At 43.1% G+C, this 20,504-nt stretch overlaps 1 protein-coding gene across 9 annotated transcripts in view; it reads left to right on the top strand.

Moving 5' to 3' along the window:
- Nucleotides 1-20,504, top strand: part of NIN (ninein) — a 107,992-nt gene that overhangs the window by 35,533 nt on the left and 51,955 nt on the right. For all 9 annotated transcript variants that reach the window (XR_003513083.1, XR_003513082.1, XM_027553717.1 and 6 more), the window contains 2 exons: nt 16,315-16,354; nt 17,853-18,043. Coding sequence is in view for 7 of the 9 variants with exons in the window: in XM_027553717.1 (XP_027409518.1) it covers nt 16,315-16,354; nt 17,853-18,043 (231 nt within the window). In the remaining 2 variants the exon portion in view is untranslated. The remainder of the gene's footprint in view (nt 1-16,314; nt 16,355-17,852; nt 18,044-20,504) is intronic.

Genomic DNA, 20,504 nt, shown 5'->3' with positions numbered 1-20,504 from the left:
GGATTCTTACCAGTTCTGTCGCCCCCAGGCGCATCTGACTCCCCAGCAATCAGATATCCCTCTGCTTCCCTCATCTCCCTCTTTTCATTTTACATTTTGCTATACTCTACCAATAAGGAAGAAACAGTAGCATTTTCTTTTTTTTTTTCTTTATGGCTCATTTACCAGCATCCCATTTATAGAACATGATTGAAAGTGCCATGCTGAGCAAGCTCTAAATATTTCTTGCAAATCCCAGCTTAGTCTGGGGATGCAGATATTTCAGATGCTCATATAAGCTGGGAAAGAGACAAAAGAGCCTCAACTTCCTTAAAGTCATCTGTAGATCATAGTTTAAGCAGGGAGTATGTGTGTGTTGCCATTAACTTTCATGTTCAGCTTGCTGATATATCTATGAGAAGCTTGCTCCAATAATGTCCCCTGCAAGCAGATACCCGGCATCTTCAACTTTCTAGAATACCCACAAACCCAAAGGTAACCAGAGAGAGTCCCAGTGTTGAGCAGAAATGAGACCAACCACAGGGCTGCAATTTAGAAGACACATGACTGGTCTGCTAACCAGAAGAGGCTCGCACTGCTTTTTAGAATCAAGTGATACCTGTCCTCACAATAGAAGTGAAGGAGCAGTGGCAGAAATGCGAGTGAGAAGAGAGGAAGAAAAGCAGCTAAAGGGGGTAAGATAGATAGAAGCCACAAAAGTGGTGTGAATAGTGTGGGTGAGCGATGATGGCTAAAAATGGAAAGACTTTGAGAAGCAACAAGGATGCTACTAAAACGTCACAGCACTGGGGGCCCATGGGTCTGGGGCAGAGGCCTCTACCCATCTTGGTTCAGTCGGTTTCAGACCCTTACTTGGGTCACTGAGAATTTAGATAGGGCCCTTTCCACAGTAAAGCACATAGGCTCGCACTCCCAAGTGCTCCATTTACTATTTCAGGTGAGCAGGTGATCTGCATACTTCAGTCACTGCAGTGTCTGTACTATTTATCTTGCTGACAGGAAGGGTATCAAAATGGCAACATTAAACCTGTTTCATAGCCCTAACTAGTGTGGAATGTATCTGAGACATGTCTCTGTGAAAAAACTAATTGGTTAAAATAGGGCTTCACACTTGATGGGGGAAGATTTTCTTATTTGGAAAACACTTTTAAGTTTAGTATCTCCTTTCTCCAACTGTTTTCAGTGCTGAGGTACTGTTATTTGGTGCTAAGAAATGAAATGGTTACTTATTTTTTTTGTGAGGCGAGTTTCTAATTACCACCTGGGGATACCCAGAAAGTTCTTGGGCAGAACTGATTTTGTGGCTGGTAGGATATTTCTTATGTCTTTATTTAATTTCATCTACCGATTTCCAATGAGATTTACTGTTTAAAAAGTGTGACTTTGGCTTTATGTGTAAATAAAGTTAAGGGTTGAGGCCAGAGTCTGGGTAAAATCTTGCTGCTTATTCTTAGTACAAGGGTATATTGGGAGAATCATTTCACCCCTGATAAACTTCAGCTTCTCTAACTCCTCTAGAAACCTCTTAGGTGTGACCTTTTGACACTATATAGTGTCAAAAGGCTTTGGTGTAATAACCCACCATCAAAGAGCAGCAAATAGAGGGCTGGAGAACGTCATTTGTCTCTGTCTGCTCTCCCCAAGGACTCTACTGACTTGACTTCGAGAGTCTGTTATAGCCCAACCAGAAAACCTGTAGCAAATCAGATAACACGTTTTTACCTCCCTCTTTATTTATTGCTAAAAGTGGACTCAAAGTTCATCCCGCTGCTTTCTTATCTAAAAATGAAGTGTTTTGTGAACTAAATGGAGCCTGTTGGTTTTCAGATCGATTCATCACAACATTTACAGCATGATGCATGAGGTTTTTGATGTGCCTGTTGGCAGTAAGACGGGCCGGCCTCCGCTTCGTGCAGTAACCTTGGCTGTGGATCACATGCGCTGCCCTCATGATCTGCAGCATAGTTTCGTCACCATTGGTTTTAACTGCATCTGGTTGTGTCAAGGTGGCACTCTGGTTTCCTGGCCAGTTTCTGTGGTCATTTCAGCAATGGAAAGCCACTCTGTTGGTCAACTCAGTTCATCCTCTGGTCAGCACTGGCTTGCTCTAGACACCCTTGTCTCTTCTACAGAAGCTATCTGGGGCTCCTCGGAGTACTGGGGCATCTTCCCTATTCTAGAGTGGCCCTCAGGTGGGGAAGATGGGGAGGGCAATGTTCTCAATGAACTGTGGGGTTTATTTATTCTTAACTTACAAGTTCAGTATCTGTCAGGAGGTCTCTATTTTTTTTTTATACAAACAGCCAGGTTGCAGATTTTTGTATGAATAAATGGGGTTTATTACATCTCAAGCTACCAAGTCACTTCTTTCCAAACTAAAATTTTTATTTTGTATTGAGGTATAGCTGGTTAACAATGTAGTTAACAATGTAGTTTTAGGTGGACAGTGAAGGGACTCGGCCATACATATGTATGTATCCATTCTCCCCTAAACCCCGCTCCCATCCAGGCTGGCAGGTACAATTGAGCAGAGTTCCATGTTCTATACACTAGGTCCCCCATTGGTTATCCATTCTAAATATAGCAGTGTGTCCATGTCCTTCCCAAAGTCCCTAACTATCCCTTCCCCCTGGCAACCATAGTTTGTTTTCTAAGTCTGTGAGTCTCTTTCTGTTTTGCAAGTTCATTTGTATCATCTCTTTTTAGATTCCACCTATAAGGGATGTCATAGGATAGTTCTCCTTCTCTGTCTGACTTACTTCACTCAGTATGACACTCTCCAGGTCCGTCCGTGTTGCTGCCAATGGCATTATTTCATTCTTTTCAATGGCTGAGTGATATTTCATAGTATATATGTACCACATCTTCTTTATCCTTTCCTCTGCAAATGGACATTTCGGTTGCTTCTGTGTCTTGGCTTTTGTAAACAGTGCTGCAGCGAACACTGGGGTGCATGTTTCCTTTCAGATGTTTTTCTCCAACTATATGCCCAGGGTTGGAATCGCAGGGTCATATGGTAGCTCTGTTTTCAGTTTTTTAAGGAACCTCCATACTGCTCTCCATAGTGGCTGTACCAGTTTACATTCCCACCAACAGTGTAGGGGGGCTACCTTCTCTCCACCCTCTCCAGCATTTGTCGTTTGTGGATTTTTTGATGATGGCCATTCTGTCAGGAGTTCTTTATTGTACTGCTGGTTTCTTTTTTCTTCCTCTTGGTTGCCTCTGGCCCTTTTATCTCCTGCCCTTGGGTGTTAAGAATTTCTTCCTTGGGTGTGTTTGTTATCAGGGACTCATATTTCCATGTGGCTTTGCAGTATTAAAGGCAGGAGCGGGCTGGGTCTCCTGTGACATGACTATTTCATGAGGAGCAGTCAGATGGGAAGCTAGAGACAAGTCTGCTTGGTTTGGTTCTAGGTTTCTTTGACTCCTGGGCCCTGGCTCAGGGGTTCCTAGCTTGCCCATAGACTGAAGTTTTTCCTGTCCTCAGACAAGCCTCATTTTTTCTTCTAAAGTGGCTTGAGAGTTTTTCTTTTTTTTTTGATGAAGACCACAGGACCTGAATCTGTTATCAGAAGTTCAATAATGAGGAAGTCCGGCTGTTATTACCCAACAGGAGAATAGTTTTCAGCTCTAGGATGAATCAAGTAATAATCCTCTTTATTTAAGGAGTTTGGAGAGGTGGGCAATAGAATGGAATGGTGTCACAGTTCAGTTCAGTCGCTCAGTCGTGTCCGACTCTGCGACCCCGTGGACCGCAGCATACCAGGCCTCCCTGTCCATCACCAACTCCCGGAGTTTACCCAAACTCATGTCCATTGAGTCCCACCTCATCCTGTTCACAGTTCAGTTCAGTCGCTCAGTCGTGTCCGACTCTGTGACCCCGTGGACCGCAGCATACCGGGCCTCCCTGTCCATCACCAACTCCCGGAGTTTACCCAAACTCATGTCCATTGAGTCCCACCTCATCCTGTTCACAGTTCAGTTCAGTCGCTCAGTCGTGTCCGACTCTGTGACCCCGTGGACCGCAGCATACCGGGCCTCCCTGTCCATCACCAACTCCCGGAGTTTACCCAAACTCATGTCCATTGAGTCCCACCTCATCCTCTGTTGTCCCCTTCTCCTCCAGCCCTCAATCTTTCCCAGCATCAGTGTCTTTTCAAATGAGTCAGCTCTTCACATCAGGTGGCCAAAGTATTGGAGTTTCAGCTTCAGCATCAGTCCTTCCAATGAACACTCAGGACTGATCTCCTTTAGGATGGACTGGTTGGATCTCCCTGCCATCCAAGGGACTCTCAAGAGTCTTCTCCAACACCACAGTTCAAAAGCATCAATTCTTTGGCACTCAGCTTTCTTTATAGTCCAACCCTCCCACCCATGCATGACTGCTGGCAAAACCATAGCCTTGACTAGATGGAGCTTTGTTGACAAAGTAATGTCTCTGCTTTTTAACATGCTGTCTAGATTGGTCATAACTTTCCTTCCAAGGAGTAAGCGTCTTTTAATTTCATGGCTGCAGTCACCAACTGCAGTTATTTTGGAGCCCAAAAAATAAAGTCAGCCACTGTTTCCACTGTTTCCCCATCTATTTCCCATGAAGTGATGGGCCTGGATGCCATGATCTTTGTTTTCTGAATGTTGAGCTTTAAGCCAACTTTTTCACTCTCCTCTTTCACTTTCATCAAGAGGCTCTTTAGTTCCTCTTCACTTTCTGCCATAAGGGTGGTGTCATCTGCATATCTGAGGTTATTGATATTTCTCCCAGCAATCTTGATTCCAGCTTGTGCTTCTTCCAGCCCAGCATTTCTCATAATGTACTCTGCATATAAGTTAAATAAGCAGGGTGACAATATACAGTCTTGTACAGACAATATATAGTACTTCTTTCCCAATTTGGAACCAGTCTGTTGTTCCATGTCTAGTTCTAACTGTTGCTTCCTGACCTGCGTACAGATTTCTCAAGAGGCAGGTCAGGTGGTCTGGTATTCTCATCTCTTTCAGAATTTTCCACAGTTTATTGTGATCCACACAGTCAAAGGCTTTGGCATAGTCAGTAAAGCTATGGTGTCACAAGTCACCTCTAAATGCTAGCCTCAGGGTAACTTGTTTCTTTCTAGGAACTCATCCTGTAGAGATACGTTAGCAAACAGTCATCTGAGGGGATAAACAATAATCCCTACCCTGTTTCCCTGGTGGCTCAGATGGTAAAGAATCTGCCTGCAAGGCAGGAGACATGGGGTCAGTCCTTGGGTTGGGAAGATCCTCTGGAGAAGGAAATGGCAACCCACTCTAGTATTCTTGCCTGGAGAATTCCATGGACATGGGAGCCTAGTGGGGCCCCAGTCCATGATGTCGCAGAGAGTCAGATATGGCTGAGCAGCTGACACACACACACAACACACACACAGAGTTTCCCTCTAGGGTTGCTCCAGAGTAGGGGTGTTGCTAAGGGGGGACATTTCATTCCTAGGCTCTTGGTCTAGTTATGCACAGTGTCCTTTCTGCATCCTTATTTGGAAGGCCTTCTCCCATATATTCATATGTTCAACAGATTACAGGTAATTCTCAGTGGCCACAATTCTCTGAGGTCTACCTGTAACTTCACCATTTTCCTCCCACCCAAGAAAACAGAGATGCTGGCAAGTGAGAGTGATGTGGTGTGTGTGTTAGTCGCTCAGTCATGTCTGACTCTTTACAACCCCGTGGACTATAGCCTGCCAGGCTCCTCTGTCCATGGAATTTTCCAGGCAAGAATACTGGAGTGGGTTGCCATTTCCTACTCCAGGGGATCTTCCCAACCCAGGGATCGAACCTGGGCCTCTTGCATTGTAGGCAGATTCTTTAAGGTCTGAGCTACCAGGGAAGCCTGATGTTATGGTAGAGATTGCTTTCAAGCACGTAAATTTTTTTATATAAGTTACATGCAAAGATCCAAATTGCCCCCATGACCATTCATGGTGCACCAACCATTGTGTGTCGTGCCTTGGGTGAGAACCCATGTTATGACTGTGGGATCACATTTTGGCCTCATCCTTTGAATAGAATACATGAGTTCTGTGAGTTATAACACCTTGTTATGAGGTGTTTGGGGTTGTGTTCGACTTTTGTTTCAGTTCACATAAGGTAAAACCCTAACATAAATTGTCAACATTTTAATCATCGCCATCCTACCTTCCCCAGCTTTATTCAGGCAATTTGATTCTTTCCTGATGAAGCAGAAAATACCTAATCTAACTGTTAAGCATGCCTCCCCTACCAAGTTTACTTTACAAGGCCATAAAGCCATTGCACAGGGAAAGACCACTTTAATCCTGCTAAGTTTTTTAGCACTAAAATGATATTTTAGAATTTCACTTAGAAACCCTGAAGGCAAAATGTGCTAGTTTACAAGTGATGGAAGGTTCCAGCATCAGGTTGAGATGTGCATTCACCTTTCAATTTAGTGTGTTTATCTGACAAATAGATCCCTTGGGAGTCTGACATCTCCTCTGGGGTATTGAAGGGAAAATAGTGACTTTTCTTTGTTCGTAGGATCATTTTCACTCAAGGCAGTTCAGTTGGACATTCTATTCTGAATTAATCCAGACTAACAAAGGACACTTTCTTGATTCCAATGTAAGGTATGATTAATGAGAAGGTTTTGGTGGTGGTAGTTTTTGCTTTACTTTGTGAAGAAACAGGTGAGTTTTTAGATTCCAAGAGTACATACCCAGCCCACCCCCCCTTATATACACATATGCAGTGGCTACTGAACTAACCTTGAATTTTATATTCACTTTTCTCCTAAGAGTAGCTGGAAGAGGGGGAGAAAACTAATTCTTGGTTCTATTCTGTATTATTCAGATGTAGTGGAAAAGGTTGACAATGAATACAGTTGGAGCAGGGCCACTTTGCTTTCTGCCCTCATTCCAAACACGGGACACCTTGTTAACTGTTTTCCTCCACAGGGTATAAATCGGGTCTAGTAAGATTCTTATCGTGAGCCAGAGGCTTTGAACAATGGTTTCTTCAATTGCAGACAATAGGAGTGTAAGTCAAAGCCTTGCAGTTTAAGTGAGGACCTGAGAGAAAAGTTAAAGCCAATTGCTTCATTCAGCCGAGAATGGACATTAAATCAAGCCTTCGTGTCAGGACTGTGGGAGTGGGAGGATGAGTGGTGGTGGTTGTTTAAAACCAAAAACAGAAATGAAGAACCCCAACACTGATTTTACTGCCCTCCGTAAAATCAAACTTCTTCAAGAAGTGTGAAACTGACTTAAATTCTCCTTATGTTCATTTTCATATATGCATAACTTTGTAGCTGAACTTCATGAATTATTCATTTGTGTTGTATAGAGCAGATATTTAATTTTGGAGCAAACTTCTTAGTAACTTGGAGAAGTTCTGCTAAGAGCTTTTGTAGTCAAACCTGTTTTTCAGTTCCTCGCCTGTTACATTCTTTGTTCTGGTCTTAGATAAAATAAGCAGTTGCATTACTGATGCCATTTGCTTCCATCAAATGATGTGAGATTATCAGGAGAGGTTTCCTTATTCATGGAATTCCAGTGATTCCCTTCATATTTCTTGAGTATTATTAGATCTGGCTATTCTCAGAGATGAAACACTCATTCAAGATGCAAATATAGATCATAAAAGTGATATAAAGACACCCCTTCAAAGCTAATAAGTTGCTTTCATTCTAACATAGACACAGCTCTCAGATTTTCAGGTTTGTTGTTCTGATAAGTCCTCCTGTCTTCATCACAGAGGAGGTTCCTTTGGAATCCAGCCCTCATTCTCACTTCTTTCCAGGTCAACAATTTCTAATACTTATTTTCTAACTAGAAAACAGAATCAACAACACTTCAAAAAAAAATTAACAAGTCAATTTAAGTGATAATAGTAACATTTTTCCAACTATAGCATTAGAAAGTATTTTTCAAATAGGAAAGCAGTATCCACTGTCTGAGAGTGACTCGGATGAGCAGGATACCACAAGCAGATGTATCAAAGAATCCTCTTCCTTTAAGGACTTTAAAATCCAGTGAACTGAAACCAGTCCTCAAACTTGGTAGAAAAGACTTAAGGCTCAGACTCCTTTAAATTCAGCATTTCTTCACACTGGCAGTACCGCAGGGTGTTTGGCATTGCAGCAGGACTTATCTAAATGTGCATGCATTTAAAAATCATACATTAACTCTTGTTATCCCCAGCACTTACTTGTAGCTTTTAATTGCTTTTAGAGATAAAGGAACTGATTTGCATTCTAGTTGTGACAGCCCTGCAATTGAGCAGCTTGTCCCTGGGTTAAGAGATTAGAGTGTGGGGCTGTCAGGGCGCCCTTCATCGCCCTTTCACCTTCAGATTCTGGAAAGCTAGAGATGAAGTTCTCAAAAGTGTGTCCCTGCAGGGATAGTAGCAGCCTGGCTGGGCACACTTAGCTTCCAGTACCTGCCCAGACCATGGCTTTATAAATATTTAGAGTTGTTAAATAGGCCATACCATAGATGCTAACTTTTAAAAGTGCTAAGGTTTCCATCATAAATATTCTCCTAAACTGATCCTGTTTTTGTGTAGAGACTTCCTGTGCTTACTTAAGTGTGCTCTTCTTGTAAAATGGATACTCTGGCTCAGTTTGTTGGGGGAGCTTTGTTACTTTAATAAATTTCCTTTCTCTTCTCTCTGGGCTTGCAAGACTTTCCCCTTTCCAAAAATAAAAAAATAAAAATCTGCTTAAGTCTGCTGAGATCAGCTCAGCTCAGCAACCTTTGCTGGGAAAGAATAGCCCCGTGTGTGCGCCATAATCGTTTTAATTAGCCGTACATTCTGAGGGGCACAGAGGTCTGCACTCAAGCAGATGGCTGTTGGGGGCTGAGGTTGGGCTATTGTGGCCAGGGGCCACGCCAGGCCCACGGGCTGCAGATGCTAGCCCAGCCTCGGGGCTAGCAGCTCCTGGATCCCAGAGGCTCGGGCCATCTGCTCCGCAGTCCAGCAAAGCAGGTGTCCCTCCAAAAGAAACATTCCTGAAAGCAGGGCCGCCTGTATGGCCCGCATGTGCGGACACCCTTGTCCAGCTGTAGGACAGCCTGAGAGCTGACCACAATGACCAGCGTGACTGAGCTACACAGCCCACAGGGTGGGTGTGGGACTCCCTTTGTCTGCTTAAGTGTGTGTGGGGGGGTGGGGGGAGCTGCTTTCTGCAGCAGCCATTTAGGGCCAGGCAGCTTCTGACCATCTCCCCTCTGTCCACTCTCACAGAGGCTGTTGGCCAGCACACATGACATGCTGAGCCCTGCCAGCTGTGGGGACACTGTTCAGAGTGCGGAGGCCCCCCAAGGAGGCCTCGCTCCTATGCTGAATCAAAGGTTGATTGCTTCATCACAACTAACACGCTCAAAGCTGTCATTTCTACAGTCTCTTCTGTGTTTGTTCTTAAAGCCGATGCTGGTCTGTCTGCTGTTTCTTTCCTCTGCCTTTGTCCTAGTGTTGCACACGCAGGTCATAGGAATAATAACTATAACATTTATTTACTTAACAGACACTTAGGACTTAATTTGTAGCATTCACTGTTTTAAGTACTTTCCAAATACTAGCACACCCTTAGAGGTAGGTACCATTGTTCACTTACCCCTAGGGAAACTACACGCAGTGATTAAGTAACTGGCCCAGGCTTGCATAGCCCATAAGTGAAGAATCCATCTCTGGAGCCTAAACCCTTTACCACATCATTGTTCTTGCTGAAATATTAACAAGAGCTAACATTTCAAAATCACTGCACATGGTGATTGCAGCCATGAAATTAAGATACTTACTCCTTGGAAGGAAAGTTATGACCAACTTGGATAGCATATTGAAAAGCAGAGATATTACTTTGCCAACAAAGGTCTGTCTAGTCAAGGCTATGGTTTTTCCAGTGGTCATGTATGGATGTGAGAGTTGGACTGTGAAGAAGGCTGAGCACCGAAGAATTGATGCTTTTGAACTGTGGTGTTGGAGAAGACTCTTGAGAGTCCCTTGGACTGCAAGGAGATCCAACCAGTCCTGCCGGGGTCCAGCCCCGGTGGATCCAGGGGTTTCGAAGGGGAGACGGCATCGACGAGGATCAGGAAACAATTGCTTAATTAAATGTTAATTAAGGATATAAAGAGTGGTTAAATAAGGATAGCTCAGTGAGGAAATTCAGTGGAGAAAAGAGGCTGAAATAAGGATAGCTCAGTGAGGAAATTCAGTGGAGAAAAGAGGCTGAATAATTCAGCCAGAAGGTGAGAGAAAGAACGACATGGGGAGACCAAGTTTCGGTGAACAAGGCCCGCACTTTATTTTCCAAAGTAGTTTTTATACCTTAAGTTATGCATAGAGGATAATGGGGGAAGGGGTAGAGTCATGCAGTAAGCCAGGCTTTCTTCCTGCAAACTTATCATATGCAAAAGTTTAGGTGATTTGCATCATCTTCTGGCCTGGAGGCCTGTTAACATTTTAAGAAACTTATTTTTCTCTAAAGGTGATTATTCTAAAGTCAGGCGCCACCATCCAAAAGCATTAGATAAAGTTGCATTCCTATAGGGCAAAGGCTATAACAAGAAAAAGAATTAACTCAAGGGTCCAAGATTACAAACATTAAAGCTACTACTTACACCAATTATATTAATCAATACACTGCCAGGGACACAGCAGGTAAGGGATATGGAAACTTAGCAGCAAACATTGGCCCAACAAGTGAAAAACCCTTCACCAATACAATTTCTAATCAATCTTTTAACTGCTCAAAGGAATCTGTATTTATACAGTTTAGAACATCTCATCCGCCTCACAGTTGGGAGGCTCTGAGCAATCACATGTGGCCGGAAAAACGTATTCAGGCAGGCTAGAGGACTTCCAAAGGAGTTTATAGGTTGAAACACTAACTGGAGCTGTAAGTTAACTCTTTTTTCAGAGAGAGGTAGTGGGGGACAGGTGAGAGCACAAAGCAGAAAGTAGGCAGACTCTGGTTTTGGGGGTAGATGCTCGAGAATTTCCAGGGGGACTCCTGAGGCTCAATCCCGCCTTTGCGTATGCTGAGCCTCCTTCCTCATAACCTTTGCTATGGGCGGAGCTCCTGCTCCCGGCACAGTCCATCCTAAAGGTGATCAGTCCTGGGTGTTCATTGAAAGGACTGATGCTGAAGCTGAAACTCCAGTACTTTGGCCGCCTCATGCGAAGAGTTGACTCATTGGAAAAGACCCTGATGCTGGGAGGAATTGGGGGCAGGAGGAGAAGGGGACAACAGAGGATGAGATGGCTGGATGGCATCACGGACTCGATGGACATGAGTCTGAGTGAACTCCAGGAGTTGGTGATGGACAGGGAGGCCTGGCGTGCTGCGTGCTGCGATTCACGGGGTCACAAAGAGTCAGACAAGACTGAGCGACTGAACTGAACTGAACTGAACATTTCCTAAGACCCAGGCAGTGCCTCCATGTCCCTATGGGAGGGGGTGGTCAGCCCCATTCTGCAGACAGAGCAGCAGAGCTTCACCCTGGCAGTCTCCCCCAGCTACCATTTTGCCTCCAGAGTCAGGAATAGCTGGGCTCCCACCGGACGATTTTTTTTTTTAATTTATTAATATCCATTTGTTCTCCAGGAAGAGGCTATTATAAGATTTCAAGGAAAGAAGTTGAAAATCCTTTTTCATTCATTAGTATGGAGAATACATCCCAGCAATTGCCACCCCTTCCTCTCCCACTTTTCTAGAGGTGTTTATGATTACCTCCCTTCTAACACTCAGGGCAGACCAGTGTCTGGAGGCTACCTGCCAGGCTTTACTGCTGGGGAAACCATCAGCAATTAAAGGACCTGGTTCCAGAGTGATGGCTCTTTTTATTGGTGGTATTCCGGTAGTCCAGATATCTAATCCCTCTCTCCCCCACCTTCTAACCTGCCTTCCCCTTTCTCTCCCCCTGCTTTTTAATTGGAACTACTGGTTCCAGGCAGTGAGAATGAAAATAAATGAGCTGTGAATGAATTGGATCTGCTCCCTCCCACCCTCACCCCCTGAAATTGCAATTTAATAACAAACATTCAGCCACTGTGTGATGTGCTTATCTCCCCTTAAAGGAACAGACCTGTGGGGGAGACTGGGAAGAAGCATAGCAAAACATCTGGGTGGTGAACTCAATCTCCAGTTGAAGTGGTCTTGGGATGAAAATATAGCCCTTAGGATAAGTTTGCTTCCCCTTCTAACAGGGCTGGTCTTAGCTGGATCTGTGCTTCTTACACAGGGCTGTAGAGAACGCTTGGAAAATCGTTACCCCTGGAGATATTAAAATAAGTTATTCCTTACCTTGTCACCACTCACCCTGAATTTGCGTGAAATCACTTAAATTGCTGTACCTGATGCCATTGGTTAGGCTGAATGAGGGGTGCCTCTTTGGATGACTCTGGTCACAGTCCCCAACGCATGTCTCAGATGAGTGTCCCTGATCTTCCTACACTCTGCTAAATTTAGGAGGCATTGGCACCAGCAGCTTTTGCCCTCCTGGAAGCACCTGGGCTTCCCACTGAGCCTGTTCTCTTGATCACAAGTCATAGTGCAGGAGGACCTTGCTGACTAGCAGAGTGGTACATACCCAGGGGGCAGAAGTTTCCCTTTCCCCCACCCCCAGGTCACAGGGAATTCATTCAGTGAGAATTCGAGGGCAGGTGGGCAAAAGAAGTTGTGAAGTTGTACCTATTTATATGGTATAAACATTTATAACAGTAAAGGAAATGAAATTGTTTCCCACATTCCCTCAACTAAATATATATTTATTGTCTCTGTTTCCTTCCAGTCTTTGTCTAATTGTATAAATGTTTTTTTTCCAGTGGCATAGTGTTGATGGCATTTTTGTTGTGGTCTTTCATTTAACATTTCATCAGATGTATTTCATGCTCCAAAATGGTTTTATAATTATATAATGACTATATTATGATGTGTTATTATACTTTATGCCCCACTGTTTTTAAATTGTTTTCAATACTTTTCTTTTACCATCAGAAATCATATGAAATTGGATCAGAAAGCATGAACATTTTCATGGCTTTTGATACATAAAGTCATTTCCTTTAGTAAAAAGTAATATCCATTTGTATTGTTTCCAATAACATTAATAGGTCTATTTTATTTTCTTTCCCAAACAGGCCTATTTTAAATCATAACCTTGTTGGTAATAGGAGTCATATCTTAAATACTTGGCTAATTTAATGGGAACAAAATGATTGCTTGGTTTTAATTTATGCATCTCTGAATGCTACTGAAATGAACCTTTCCCCATATTTAATTGGGTTGCCTCTTATGTGAATTGTCTGTATTCTTTGCATATCTGCTGGAGACTTGGCATTTTCTTACAAATTTTTATAAATAACCAATACCTCCCGAGGACAACCAAATTAATCCTTTAAGTTTAAACATGGTAATGAAAAGAAACTGCAAATGTAAATTTAACATGTGCTACATAAACACATGTCCAAGAAAAATAATATCGAATTTTATTTGCTTATTTAGTGCCAGGCACAATTCTAGGCATTTTTACCCAGCTCTGTGAAATATGTACTACTTTATTCCCATTTTATAGATGGAGAAACTGAGGCAAAAGAGATTAAGAAATTTGCTCAAGCTCAAACCCAGTAGGTAAGCCTGGGTTCAGAGCGAGGTGGCAGTCTGATTCCCACCCTCAATAGTCAGACGTGAGAATTGGGGAGCAGGGGTGGCAGGGAAGCGGGAATCAGATGAGGCACCCAGTTGCATAGATTCATGAGATTTTGGAAATAGTACATTGAAGCCTCTTGCTCCTCTGAACTAATTCATTGTTCACTATTTTTAATGAGTTGAGAAGTGAGAAAATGTAAGAAATATATTTTTCTATAGCAAGACACACACCTTGTTGTGTTGGGAATTGTTGCCAAGCATTTTTTGAAGGTGTGTGTTTGCATTTTTCCAACTATTGTCCCGGCAGCGGCTTGTCCAGTGGCACCTATTCTGCCATGTCTCATTTCATTTCTGCTGTTAAAAAGTCATCCCCTGCATGTGATTCGATAGGTTTTATTTTGACCGATGGTTCTTAGATCACAGAAACCTACTTTATTTTTTTCAGGTGGACTGAATGGATTTCATTTTAGGGTGTTTCCAACTTACATGCTGAATGATGAATTTTCACCATTTTGGGTGCTGCAATAATATGAGCATTTGCTCTGTTGGTTGAGGAAATAAATGTGCAGGGATAGACAGGCAGGATGCTTTTATTAGGAGGCATAAAAATGTATACTTTACAAATAAAAACAATTGATTTCTTCCTAGAAACAATAGTGTAAGAAAAATCTATGGACGTCTATTTCCTCCATTGCTCCCTCTCCACCCCCCAACACATCATCCATTCGTCAGGTTTGCAGTGTGGAAATGTGGGCCAATAAAATTATAATCACAATCAAGTAAAAATCACCTTGTGCCACAGTCCCTAGACTTACCATCCCTTTTAGTGACCTTTAGTTGTAGCCTGTGAGTTGTAGTGAGCTTTTATATTTTGAGTTACAGCCTTTGAATGTCTCTCTATGGCAAGGATAACTTAGCACTGGCAGTTTGGGGTTTCAGGTTAGTGTGGCAAATCTTGGTGAGCTCTTTGAATCGGTGCTCTATGCCGTACCTTTCTGAGTGAAATACAGAGCTGTGAAATCCTGGTAGATGGTTATCCTTCAGTTAAGAAGAGAAGAACAAAATAGATGTGCCTAGGTTGGCTGTAGGAACTTGAACTCGTATCAACTTGAACAAGTTACTAAAAGAAATCAACATTTCACCTAAGAGTTGTAGATTGCTCACTGCCGCCATGAGGAATCCAAGCTCCGGAGACGGGAGTTAATTAGGTTTGTTTTCCTGTTCGTTTCAAGAATCTAAGAAATAAGTTCCCCTTGTGCAGTTCAGCCACCAAGGAGAGTGGACTGGTTATTTATGTGTTATCAAAGGCTGTTGTTCAGTCACTAAGTTGTGTCCGACGCTGCGACCCCAGGGACTGCAGCACGCCAAGTTCCTCTGTCCTCCACTATGGAGTTTGCTCAAATTCATGTCCATTGAGTTGGTGATGCTATCTAACCATCTCATTCTCTGCTGCCCCTTCTCCTTTTGCCTTCAGTCTTTCCTAGCATCAGGGTCTTTTCCAATGAATCAACTCTTTGCATCACTTATCAAAGGTACCTTCATTCATAAAGCTGGATCTTTGCCAAGACAGCAGGAGGTTTTGAAAGGGGGATACACCTTTCTCAACAGGGTTACCTGACTGCGGTGGTTGTAGAACCTCCTAACGAGTAATTAGGAAGCTTACTGATGAGGCCAAAGATCACTGTGTACCTACTCATAGCCACTGGTTGGAAGCAGATTTGTGCCATGCTTGGCTCATGGAGCAAGGGCTAGATTTTGGTTCTGACGGGTGCCCTGGGCTGGGTGCTTTTGTGTAATACACAAACTACACCTGTATGCTGTGACTTGGAAAAGACTCAGTAGAACATAGCATGATAAGGGGCAAAATGATCCAGTGCAGATCAGTTCCACTGCTTTTAATGCAGTAATTCACTGATAGCGTACATTTTAACTTGAGCTTTCTAGCCTAGCTGTTCGGGGCTGCACCTCTGTCTCCTTTGTGCCACAAACACACCTGTCTCATTCTTGTCTCATGGGTCAGCAAACAGTCTCTGCTCCTTTCTTTCCACTTGGCTGTCTCCAGCCTACCCCTCAGGTCTCAGTCAGATCTTGCTTCTTTCAGGAAGTCTACCCTGAACTTCCAAGGCTGAAGGATACCCAGTTAGGTACCCATTCTTGAACTCCTCCACAATAGCACTTAATACACTACAATGTTGTTCTTTCTGTTTTCTTGTCTGCATGACTTTGTCAGCATATAATCCTCATGAGAGAAGAGCTATGCTTGTCCTGTTCATGGTTGTTTTCCAAAGATGTAGCGTGATACCTCACACCTATTAAACATTTACTGAAGAACAAACTCATAAATGCATGTGTATAAACTCTTTTCAGTTGATGGATTCTGAATATTGGCTTTGGCCTGATTTTATTGGTTGTGCTAGGTTTTGCTATTGAATAAGTAATGTCAGCTCACAGGCCAAATCCTTGGTGAGATGCTGCAGAAGGCGGTGTGGTGTTTCTTAGGCCTCTGCTCTCTATTGGCTCACTGATTGAGGAGAGCCTGCCTGGATAAATGCACTAGAGGGTCCTGAATCATGCGACTTACTCAGATGATGACATCAGGGCCAGAGAGTGATCTGGTCTTGGAAGAGCAGGCTTAGTTCTGAAGCACACTAACCTCCTCCTCTTGCCTCCTCTAGCACTGGAAGACGCAGCGCAGCGAGGAGTATGAAGCAGAAGGTAGGAACTGAGGGTATGCCGGGCCGGCCTGGGAGGGAAGGGCTGCATTCACAGGGCATTCTCCACAACCCCTTCCCAAAGCCCTTCCCTTCTTCCTAATAGCCCTACCTGCTGGAGGCCAGCTAAGAAGCAACCTGAAGTACAACAGCAACAAAAAATTCATTCCCAGTTGATAGCTCATAGTTTTAAATCATTGCATTTAACATCATGCAAGATATGGCAACTGAGATGTGGAATTTTACTTATAGGTTAATTACTGTCTTATATAGACTTTCACATTAATCTATAAACCATCCTAAACAATTTACTGGTTAAATGCATCCCTTGACAAGTTTCATGGTGATCTCCTCACCAGCAGATGGCACTGTGGTTCAGCTGACAGATCTCCACCCACTTCACAGCCTACCCTGGATTAACTGTACTTAAGTGTAATTACAAATTCTCTAGGCCTCCAACCTGTAAAGACACAGCAGTAATGGGCTTAATGCCTTTAATAAATAGTAGGGGTAGCACTAAATACTCTTCTCAACCCTCCAAGGTTCTTGGAGGCACACAGTATCATGCCAATAATTAGCTCATGTTTAAGTAATGACTTGACAGAATCTCTAATGTGAAAGTAGAAATCTTAACTAGAAGTGAGAACTTTTCATGGAGAATAAATATTTATTTTTAAATAAGTAGGTTGATCCTTGTATCCTCAAATAGAATTTATCCTTAATATGTGCTTAGTCGCTCAATTGTGTCTGACTCTTTGCTACCCCATGGAAGCCCACCAGGCTCCTCTGTCCATGGAATTCTCCAGGTTAGAATACTGCAGTGGGCAGCTATTCTCTTCTCCAGGAGATCTTCTTGAGCCAGGGATCAAACCCAGGTCTCCTGCATTGCAAGCAGATTTGTTACCCACTGAGCCACCAGGGGATCAACTATCCTTAATATACAGATAATAACTTGTAACCATTTATTTTTTAAGTTAGGTTGCTTATAGGTCAGAATATTCATGTATAAAGATTTAGAAACAGTCTACTCTTGAGACTTTTATCATTATTTAATGGTATTTACCATGAAATTATTTCCTTCTCAGTAAAACAGTGCTTAGACTAGAAAGAGAGTAGAGATAATAAAATCTGGTAGCTATAGTTGAGGTAGGATGTATAAAACTCTTTAGAATGGCTCTCAACCAGCCTTCTCTTTCAATCACACCAAAGCCTAAGCCTGTGCACATTTTTCTTTGAAATAAAACAAACCTAGAACCTTGACGTGACTGCCCTGGAATATTTCTTATAGGGATATAACTGCCAGTAAACGAAAGAGTGCCTGTTGGCCTTCATTGCAGCCTAAGAACCAATGGTTCTGCTTCATTTGAACTTCCGGATCAAATCAACACTTGGTAGTCTCTTTTCTATAGCATTTATTTTCAAAAAGCGTATTTTTCTTTGAGTATAGATGCTATCTCTGTGCAGTTCTTTTAGGGACAATATAATATATGCTTTTATTTTAGGCCAGTTAAGATTTTGGAACCCAGATGATTTGAAAGCCTCACAGACTGGGTCTTTGGCTCCCCAAGACTGGATAGAAGAGAAACTGCAGGAGGTTTGTGAAGATTTGGGGATCACTCGTGATGGTCACCTAAACCGAAAGAAGCTGGTCTCCATCTGCGAGCAGTATGGTTTGCAGAATGTCGATGGAGAGGTGAGCGTTGCATTGTATTTTTATTCAGGGATAGTAATCGTGATACAAGCTAACCTGGCCACAGGCTGGACACAGCCATGTTTTGGTTTCCTGCCGCAAGTTACAGAGACTCCATTCTCTTTTTTTCCTGGCAAGTCAGCCATCAAGTTTGTGTCTCTGAGGAGCTCATGTTTGTCGTGGGAAACAAGAACTGACAATAGCTGATAATTACTGAACCCAAACTGTGCGTGCCTCACTGTGCTAAGCATGTTACCCCACATCATTGTCAGACCCCAGCTCAGTGTAGCCATGATGTCAGTCTGTAGCTGTGGCACTCACAGAGTCAGAGGTGAAAAAGGTGTGGAGGCAGGACAAGGCAGAGAGTTCGGGAGAGTTGAGTTGGGGAAATACTTTGAAGCCCAGGCTGATAAGTTTAGTCTTTGGAGAGACAATCTCCATATCATCCCTGGGTTCTTTAGCAGATTACATAATACATGGGAAAAACTTACTTGCTAAGGGTGGTCTGAACTTCTTTTATGGTATATATTGGTGTAAAGAGAGCCATAGATTAGGACACCAGCCAGGAGTCATCACAATAATCTGGTCATGAGGAAATGGAAAAGGGTAGGTTGGCGGTTTTGAAAACGTACAACAGAAGAGTCTTGAAGCAGCCCCCAAGATGCTCTTGCTTGGTAAAATTCTCAACTTTACATTTTCTAAAAAATTAAGAGGGGTGGCAGGAATGGGTGCACGAACAGCCATGAAACAAAAGAATGTAATTAATTCCAAGACACGTCTTTCAAAGAGTTGAAAATAAGGATTGAAGGGACTTAGAGGTTAGGGCTACAGTTGTACAAGCTTTGGGAAACTTTGATTATAATGATATTCGAAACCATGTTATCTGCTTGCTCAGAGGATAAGTGGTATTATTTTCCTAAACCAGAATGAGATTTATTATCAAAAGCTTCCAAGTAGCCTAGCTTGCAGGAAAGTTCTCCCTCCTCCTTCTCCCTTGTGTATGTGCCCATTACACACTGACTACCTTTTAATGGCTCCGCAGTCATTTATTTATCAGTGGTGACTGTTGAGTCATAAAATTAAATTCGTCCTCCTAAATTATAAACCAGTGCAGTGTACAGAACCTTGGGTTGTTTTTGCCAAGAAATATTGCACAAACTTGGATTATTTATCTAAGAACGAATCTTGGAATAAACTGTAGCTGTTTATGGGGAGTTGCTTTTTCTTCTGTGGCCGAGTTTCCAGAATCCAGGAAAAGCAGCAGCACATTTATTCTCCTCTGCTGTGAGGATGAGTGAAGGATTGCTAATTGAATGTAGCTTTTACTTAGTATTTTTCCTCCCTGCCAAAATCATGAAATACTATGGTGCTTTTGTACTACTAGCTCTAGGCCACAGCGGAGCTGAAAGTTCATGATGATCTCACCAACACACAGCTTGGAATCCTAGAATTTTACAACTGAAAGCAATTTTAGATTTAGTCACCCCACATTTTATAGATAAAGAAAGAAGTCACTGCTGCATGTTGCCATCAGCATGAAGGGAAACTAGATGGACTGTCTTATAGCCGAAGATAGTGCCTGCCTTCCAGAAGCCAAGACGGCTGTAGGGCAGTGAAGGCAGGCTATCCCCCTTGTTGTTTCGTCACCAAGTCATGCCTGACTCATGCAGCCCCGTGAACTGCAGCCTACCAGGCTCCTCTGTCTGTGGGATTTCCAGGCAAGGATACTGGAGTGGGTTGCCATTTCCTTCTCCAGGGATCAAACCTGGGTCTCCTGCTTGGCAGAAGGATTCTTTACCACTGAGCCACCTGGGAAGTCTAGAGGCCTGATACGACCCAAAGGCCGTGTGACCTACACAATGTTTAAAAATTGAACTATTCGCTATACTTTTTAAAATCAGGAGATTTTTTTCTGAAAATCAGAAGATTTGGCTCCATTTTTCTGGTAATGAGAAACGGCTAGCCCCTTTGGACAGGGCATGCACTCAAATGTTCTGTTCACTGCTTTAAAAGGCTTCCAAGTAGCCTTTTAAATGTCTCAAGACCATCCTGCCCCATTCATTTATATCACCTTCCTGGCACCTCTGGCTATTTCCCAGCTTACACATTGGGAAATCAGCCATCTAAAGACCTGGCTGGTGATAGGGAGGAAGAATGTCCTCAGGGGTCTAGATTCAGCTCCTGCATAGGCTGCAGGGTGTGTCCCAGTTGCCCACTGACTAGCATTCTCATCAGGCCAACCCAGTCCATCCGTCCTCTTCTGAATCCATGTTCATTTACTCACCACTTGCCCACACCCCCATGTCTAATAACTGGCAGGACTCGCTTACTCCACCACTTGGAATGGATCTGGTGATGGGTGTTTAGGCAGTCAGGAAGCTGTACATTGATTTGGCCAAGGTCACAGGGCTAACCAATGTGGAACAAAATGTTAAAATGTTAAAGGCAAATATGTTGGAATGTT

The sequence above is a fragment of the Bos indicus x Bos taurus genome, chromosome 10, assembly GCF_003369695.1.
Source record: "Bos indicus x Bos taurus breed Angus x Brahman F1 hybrid chromosome 10, Bos_hybrid_MaternalHap_v2.0, whole genome shotgun sequence".
NCBI classification, from domain to species: Eukaryota; Metazoa; Chordata; class Mammalia; order Artiodactyla; family Bovidae; genus Bos; species Bos indicus x Bos taurus.
The sequence above is the reverse complement of the archived record's forward strand: the minus strand, read 5'-3'. Positions and strand labels throughout refer to the sequence as shown.